The sequence below is a fragment of the Lactuca serriola genome, chromosome 9 (genome assembly GCF_051521515.1).
Source record: "Lactuca serriola cultivar US96UC23 chromosome 9, Lser_US96UC23_V15, whole genome shotgun sequence".
NCBI classification, from domain to species: Eukaryota; Viridiplantae; Streptophyta; class Magnoliopsida; order Asterales; family Asteraceae; genus Lactuca; species Lactuca serriola.
Window position 1 is genome coordinate 156,241,877 of NC_136416.1, and position 8,658 is coordinate 156,250,534.

General features: G+C 42.7%; 1 protein-coding gene and 1 non-coding gene across 2 annotated transcripts; one reads left to right on the top strand and one right to left on the bottom strand.

Moving 5' to 3' along the window:
• Nucleotides 1–711: 711 nt before the first annotated feature.
• On the bottom strand, nucleotides 712–818 carry LOC145077525 (small nucleolar RNA R71). The gene has a single exon (XR_013693268.1). It is a non-coding gene; the product is annotated as a small nucleolar RNA R71 (small nucleolar RNA).
• Nucleotides 819–1,935: 1,117 nt separating this feature from the next.
• Nucleotides 1,936–2,643, top strand: LOC145076183 (uncharacterized). Its single transcript, XM_079022148.1, has one exon. The coding sequence runs from the start codon at nucleotides 1,936–1,938 to the stop codon at nucleotides 2,641–2,643; it is 708 nt and encodes a 235-aa protein (XP_078878274.1).
• Nucleotides 2,644–8,658: the final 6,015 nt, after the last annotated feature.

Sequence of the window (8,658 nt, forward strand, 5' to 3'; positions counted from 1 at the left end):
TTTTTTACGCTTTTATTCTGTTTATTTCAGGACTTTCATGACCAGAGGATCAAACACCCCGCTGGTACCCCCGTTTGAAGATCCCGAAACCGCATTGAAAGAAACAAAGGAAAGGACGTGGAGAGTTCGAGTACACCAAAGAAGTCACCCTTGTCCAATTTGAAGACTGTTTTTGTGAAAAAGAAGAGCAGCAAGTCAAGAGCATCCAGCGCTTCCTTAGTAATCGACGAACCGGCAAAGGAGGATATCGAGTACGAGACCGAGTAAGAAGAAGAGGACCCGACATACGAGCACGAAACTGAGTCCGAGGAAGAGTTAGCTGTCACAATGGCTAACATTGATGAAATCCCCATGGGAGAATGGAAGAAGAGGATGCGGGACGACACTGGCCCGGGACTTGTGCAACCCGCAATTCCCGCAACTGCTACCTTTGAGCTAAAGGGTCATATCCTAGCTTTACTTAAGGAAATACCTTTTTATGGAAAAGACCATGAAGATGCCTACAAACATTTGGATGAAGTCAATGATGTAGCTGATTACTTCAATGTTCCAAATGTGCCCCGCGAGACTCAGCTACTTCGTATGCTTCCGGTGACATTCAAAGGTGCTGCAAAAGACTGGCTCAAGTCACTTCCCCCCGGATCAGTCACCACTTGGGCCAAGATGAAAGAACAATTCATTGATCACTTTTGCCCACCTTCCAAGATAGCCAAGTTGAAGAAGGCCATTGTTAACTTTGAACAACAAGCTGGAGAGTCGCTATATGAAGCATGGGAGAGGTACAAGAGCTTACTAAGAAACTGCCCACACCATGACCTAAACAGCCAGCAAGAAGTATCCATCTTCTATGATGGAGTCAATGTCACAACCAGGAAGTTACTAGACTCGCAAGGCCCGCTCACAAAGAAGCCACCCCCGGTGATCAAAGAATTGATTGAAGAATTCTCTAAACACTCTAGAGAATACCACAACCCTAGGCATGATGTCACTAGGGGAGCTGCTCATGCAGCTACTGAAGACTTATCCGCGGTCATGGCTATGCTAAAAACAATGGATAGGAGGATGGATAAGATGGATCAAACAATCCATGCTATTCGGGTGGGTTGTGAAAACTGCAATGGGCCTCACCTCACTAGAGACTGTGATTTAGATGAGAATGGCAACAAGAAGGCGCAAGTGGGTTATTCAAGTGGGGGCCGATATGATGAAGACTGGCGCAAACAAAAGAAATATTGGCTCCCTTATGAAGAGTACAAAAAAGCCAAGGAGGAAAGGTTTAGGCAAAAAGGGAGAGGGTTCTACCAAAAGGAGGAGCCGGTGCAAGAAAGGAAGCCAAGCTTGGAAGAAATGTTCACCAAATTTGTAGCTGCTTCAGAAAAAAGACATAGTGACCATGATGCTGCAATTCAAGAAACAAGGACCATGCTTAGAAACCAGCAAGCATCTATCCACAATATAGAAACACAGCTTGGGCAACTTGCTCAACAAATCAACCAAAGGTCACCGGGCGAACTTCCTAGCAAAACTGAAAATAACCCACGAGGCGCGCACATAAACATAGTCACAACAAGAAGTGGGAAGATAATCAATCCCCTGGAACCTATTCAGACTGAGTCATCCAAGAAATCACAGAAGGAGGAGGCAGAAAAGCAAGCAGGAAACCAAGAAATACACTCTGACAGCCCTACTCGCCGAGTACCACGTGTGGACTCGACGAGTACATCACAAAATCCCACCACACAGATTCCTGAAAAAATTTACCAGCCTCCCATGCCGTACCCAGCCCGAGCTAAGAAGGAGAAGCAGGAAGAGGAGTATTAGAAGTTTCTAGATCATATCAAAACTCTTCAAATCAACATTCCCTTCATTGAAGCCGTCATGCAAATGCCCAAGTATGCAAAGTTCCTTAAGGAACTTCTCACTAATAGAAGGAAGATGGAAGAAGTGAAGAAGGTAGTACTCAATGAAAACTGCTCAGCTGCTATGCTAAATAAGCTACCAAAGAAGAAAGGTGATCCGGGGAGTTTGACCTTACCTTGCCAATTTGGCAACTTGGCCATCATTCATGCCTTAGCTGATTCGGGAGCAAGTGTGAATCTAATGCCATATTCGTTCTTTAAGAAGTTGGATCTCCCGGAACCAGGGCCAATTCGCATGGCAATACACTTGGCAAACAAAACAGTCACATTCCCAAGAGGCATATGCAAAGACATACTAGTCAAGGTGGACAAATTCGTCTGTCCCGCTGATTTTATCATTCTGGACATGGAGGCGGATCCACAAGTGCCAATCATCCTTGGAAGACCCTTCCTCAACACGGCAAGTGCTATAGTAGACATGAGGGACTCAAAGCTCACATTGCGGGTAGGAGAAGATTCAGTCACATTTGGAGTGGACCAAGCCATGAAGTATTCAAGGAACAGTGACGACACGACATTCTCAATCGATATGTTAGATGAATTATTGGAGGAATGCATAACTGAAGATTCCATCAAGTTCACAGCTGAGGATGAAGAATTTGATCCAGAAAAAGACTTGATGGAAATTGAAAGACTGCTGGAAGAAGCCGACTATGAAGAATTGGTGAAGAACACTGACAGTTCTACTCGCCGAGTACCTCTGAAGAAAAGGCAGAAGTCGTAAATACAGCCACAAACTCGCCGAGTACCCCACCTGCACTCAACGAGTCCAACAGTCAGAACAAAAAATCGGAGCTTAAAACTTTACCAGATCATTTGGATTATGCTTTTCTCGAAGAAGGCAACCAAAAGCTAGTAATTATAGCCTCTGACCTTACCAACCCCCTTACCTTTTATTGACCAATTCTGAAAAAGAAGAGCTTGTGCAAGTGTTGAAGAAGCGGAAACGGGCCATAGCATGGAGCATCACCGACATCAAGGGAATAAGTCCATCCTATTGCTCCCACAAGATCAATCTGGAAGAAGGAGCAAAGCCGGTTGTACAGCACCAAAGAAGACTAAACCCGAATATGCAAAAAGTAGTCAAGAAGGAAGTGGTCAAACTCTTAGATGCGGGAATTATATATTCCATTTCCGACAGTCCATGGGTGAGTCCGGTCCAAGTGGTGCCCAAGAAAGGAGGGATGACGGTCATAACCAATGAAAAGAAAGAGCTAATTCCGACACGAATGGTAGCCGGTTGGAGAGTGTGCATCGATTATCGAAAGCTAAACGATGACACTCGTAAAGACCATTTTCCCTTACCTTGTATTGATCAAATGCTAGAAAGATTATCGGGCCATAGCTATTATTGCTTTCTAGATGGATTTTCGGTTTATTTTCAAATACCCATTGACCCAATGGACCAAGAAAAGACCACATTCACTTGCCCAAGTGGGACTTTCGCTTATAGACGCATGCCTTTTGGGTTATGCAATGCACCCGCGACTTTTCAAAGGTGTATGACAGCTATATTCCACGATATGGTGGAAAAATTCATGGAAGTTTTTATGGACGATTTTTCCGTTTTTGGATCATCTTTCCATGATTGTCTCACTAATCTTGATTCAATGCTTGCTAGGTGTGAAAAAATCGATTTGGTCCTCAATTGGGAGAAATGTCATTTTATGGTCAAGGAGGGTATAGTGTTGGGCCACAAGATTTCCAAAATGGGAATTGAAGTGGATAGGGCAAAGATAGACACTATTGCCAAATTACCCCCACCAACTAATGTGAAGGACATTAGGAGTTTTCTAGGACACGCGGGTTTTTACCGGCATTTCATAAAAGATTTTTCAAAAATAACTAGACCTCTAACACAATTACTATTAAAAGATGCACCATTTAATTTCACTAAAGAGTGTTTAGAGGCATTTGAATTTTTAAAGGAAAAACTAACTAATGCCCCGATCATTATTGCACCAAATTGGAACTTACCTTTTGAGATTATGTGTGATGCTAGTGATTATGCATTAGGAGCTATCCTTGGTCAAAGGGTTGATAAGCACTTTCAACCCATATATTATGCTAGCAAGACTCTAAACCCAACCCAAGAAAATTACACCACCACTGAAAAAGAATTACTAGCTGTGGTGTATGCATTTGACAAATTCCGCCCTTATTTAGTTTTATCTAAAACTACTGTTTTTACTGACCACTCGGCTACCAAGTATTTGTTTTCCAAACAGGATGCCAAGCCAAGACTGATACGATGGGTGCTACTTCTTCAAGAATTTGACATAGAGATACGAGACAAGAAGGGAATGGAGAATGTGGCAGCCGACCACTTGTCAAGACTTGAGAACCCGCAGTTGCAAGAAGATATAGTAGGAGACGACTTCCCGGATGAGTACATCATGGTGTCAATGGGAGAAGAGCCATGGTTCGCAGACATAGCTAACTATTTAGCTACAAATTACATCCCAAAGGACTATAACAGTCAACAAAAGAAGAAATTCTTTGCTGAAATCAAATATTACTATTGGGACGACCCATACCTCTTCCAAAACTGTGCGGATGGTATCATACGAAGATGTGTGTTCGGGAAGGAAAGCCGGAGAATACTAGAGCATTGTCATAGCGGGCCCACGGGAGGACATCATGGAGCACACTACACGACAAAGAAGATCTTTGACATTGGGTTTTATTGGCCCACAATTTTTAAAGATGCAACCAAATTTGTCAAAGAATGTGATGCTTGTCAAAGGGTGGGAAACATTTCATCTCGAAATGAAATGCCACAACATAGTATCCAAGTATGCGAGGTGTTCGATGTATGGGGAATTGACTTCATGGGACCATTTCCCATGTCCAAAGGAAACAAATACATACTAGTGGCGGTGGATTACGTATCTAAATGGGTGGAAGCACAAGCATTACCAACAAATGACGGACGGGTGGTAGTACGGTTTTTAAAGAAACTATTTTCACGATTTGGAGTCCCGAAAGCCCTTATAAGTGACCGAGGCACACATTTTGCCAATGATCAATTTGAAAAGGTGTTAAAGAAATATGGGGTCACCCATAAGTTTTCCACATCATACCATCCACAAACTAGTGGACAAACCGAAGTGACAAATCGAGCCTTAAAGCGAATTTTGGAGAAATCGGTGGGGAGCAATCGCAAGGAATGGTCGGATAAGCTAGATGATGCACTTTGGGCCTTTCGTACAGCTTTCAAAACACCTATTGGTACCACACCATATAGGTTAGTTTATGGAAAGCAATGTCATTTACCGGTGGTGCTAGAACACAAGGCATTTTGGGCTTTGAAGAGGTGTAATTTCAACATGGAGGAATTAAAGAGCAACCGGTTAATGCAAATGAATGCTCTTGAAGAACTAAGGAATGATGCGTACTCTAGTTCATGGCTATATAAAGAGAAGACCAAGATGTGGCATGACAAAAGGATAGAAGATAAACAAATTCATGAAGGCCAAAAAGTGTTGCTCTTTAACTTAAGACTAAAGCTTTTCTCGGGAAAACTCAAGTCAAGGTGGGATGGGCCTTTTATAGTGAAGATGGTGTTTCCACATGGTGCTATAGAGCTATTATCAAGAGATGGCACACCTTTCAAGGTCAATGGTCATAGGGTTAAAAAATATGAAGAAGGAGTCCCCCAGAATGAAGGAATGGAAGAGTTGCTGTTGCTGGAAAGGATTGCAACCACGTAGAAGGGGAGGAGTCCAGCTAATGACTCCCTAAAAAGAAGCGCTTCTCGGGAGGCAACCCGAGTTTCAAGTTTGCATTTTCTTTCCTTTTCTTTATTTTTTATTAATTTTCTTTTCTTCATCTATTTTTGAGAACATAACTGCTTGAGGACAAGCAATGCTTAGAGTGTAGGGTGGATGGTTTAAAAAAGGAGAAAATACATAAATTTTTCAAAATTGTCAGAAAATTTTTCAAACTGCAAGGTTTACTCGCCGAGTAGGCACGTTTACTCGGCGAGTACCTACCCGAGTAACCCGAAAAAACGCGTAACTGCATATGTACTCGGCGAGTAGGTACGATCTATTCGGCGAGTAGCCAATTTACACGGGTGAAATATAAGTCTGTAAAAAAGAGGGTTTTTCACCCATTTCACCTCATACTCGCCGTGCACAGCAAATCCTCGAGTAGCCAGGCGATTTTCGCGATTTCGTCCCAGTTCTCCGATTTTCCACTCGATTTGCATCATTCAACCAAAAAGGTAACATCTTTACACTATAAACTCATTAAAGGTTCGATATTTATCGTAGATTTGCCCCAATTTTGCTTGATTTTGGATTGGGGGTTTCCTCAAATTCTAGGGTTTCGAATTAGCCATGAATCACGTAATATTATGACGAATTTCTTTATGATTGATGGTTAGATAGGCCATTACAACAAACCCCTGTGGAAAAATTGGATTATTAGACGCTATACACAGGTCCGAGACAATACAGCTCGCCGAGTAGGTCGTGTACTTGGCGAGTAGATGACTATTCAGACCCACTTTCTTTGTTTTCAATTACTGGGTATTGTTTGCTGGTGTTTGTATGCAGGAACCATGTTCAGAAGAGGGCAGTCTTTGCGCGGGGGAAGTCAAAGTGATATTCCATGGCTTTCCTTTCAACACATAACTTCCAAGTCATCCCAAACAAGGGCTAGAAACAGGTTGGAGGCCCTCAAGCAAAAGGAAATTCATCTCCCAAACGCGGTTGATTGGGGTTGGCTGGGCAATGTAGGGTTGGAGGAGGAGCTTACACCTTATCTGGTGAAAGAGTGCAGTTTGGGGTACACCACCATCACGTGTGATGGGTGGTTACAATAGTTCAAAATTCAGGAATCCGTGTATGTTGAGTTGTGCTGGGAGTTTTTCGCTACCATCTCATTCCGAGGTGGTAGTGACTACTACAATCCCAATATAATCTCTTTTTCTTTGGGTGGAGAGCTGCGACAATGCAGCATTGCTGATTTCTCGTGGAGGTTGGGAATCTATGATCAAAGCATGATGTTGACGGAAGATTTTGAAGCATTCTTGGAAAATTGCCACAAAGAACTTCCCGAGGCAGTGGTGGCCTCAACATGGTGGAACACGATCGCCAACCGAGTTTATATTCCTTCCACCGCCCAAGAAGGCCACATCCGCTCACCAATCCACCGCCTTATTCACCGACTTGTTGCCAACACCATCAACCAGAGGAAGGATTGGGACAAGGTCCCAACCCTTGACATCTTCTATTTATGGAGTATCATTACTCCCGAAGCCTTTTGCAACCTCCCGTACTGCATTGCCAAATTCCTTGCCGAAGGGGCGGTCAAGGAGAAAATCAATTCAAAAATCAATGGAGGCATGTTTATCACTCGACTGGCTAAGTCATTTGGGATACTTGATCTGCCGCAAGCTAGGGCACTCACGGTTATCCAGCCTCCACCATTCAACACGGCATTATATCGGAGGGAGAGGATAGTCGAGAAGTTTGGTGACTCATTCACCATCCCACATGAAGACGAGCCGGCGATTCCGGAGGAGTCAGGGAGGCGGGTCAGACAGCGTAGCGAGCGGGTGCGAGAAGACCCACCGGTTATTCCAGTGGAGGAGGATAATGACGGATGGAACCAATTAGAATACCGTCGCTACTTAGATGACATTAGGAAAGGGGTGAACTATAATAACCAATCTTTTGAATATCTTTTTCAACAAATGAATATACCCCAAGATCCGGTCCCGGGTATCCATATATTATGAATTGGGATGAGCGGATGAGGAGGAGAGCCGGAGAAGGAGGAAGTGGCACGGGAGGAGCCGATATGGAGGATGAATGATGAAGAATTGTTTTCTTTTATGTTTTTATGTTTATGATGTTTTGGTTATGATTTGGACAAATGTTAAAACACTTGGATGATGTTTGTTTTTGTTGGTTGATTATTAGTGTCACTTTTAGTTGTTTAATTTTTTTTTCAGGATAGAAGATTAGGAGGCATGCTAATTTGAGGGTCAAGAAGGGATTAAGAGATTTTCAAGGAAAAAATGGAGTGTTGTCCTTAGGATTGAGTCCGTGAAAGTTGAGAGTAATGGAGTGTGCTATTACTGAAGGAATTAGAAGAGAGGGTCAGTTTGCATTTCCAAACCAGAGTCGAATGGAGCATCAATTATATTAATTTTTGAAACTGACAGTTCTACTCGGCGAGTACTTGAGTTATTACACGATATCGTTCTAAGACAAGAGCTACTCGCCGAGTCCTCGCTACTACTCGCCGAGTAGGCTGCCAATTTTCGAATTCCAGAACTGCTTTGGGCACTTTCACTACAACATTTACCCACTTTTTGGGAGGAATTGTCTCTGGAGATATTCTAAAGAAACTTGTTCCTTAAAATTTTCGAGTTGTCAACCACACGAGACGTATGACACCTGAGCCATGGATGAGCTATTCCCATGGTAAAAGTCAAGAGAAGAAGGAGCTGAAGAAGAGAGTATCAACCTATCGACTGCTACCCCAGGGGAGTTTGTTCCAATTCTCTCTATATTTGCATTCTTGCATAATATGCAATGAGGGCATTGCATAAAATAAGTGTGGGGTAGGGGGTTGGTCACATAAATAGAAAACTTAGAATCTTAATTTAGGCTAATTTTAAAAAAAAAATTGTTGCATACCAAAAATATTACTTAGAATTTAATTTAGAAAATTTTGGTAAAAGTAAAATTAGGATTCCATGTTAGAGTTGTGTTGATAATTG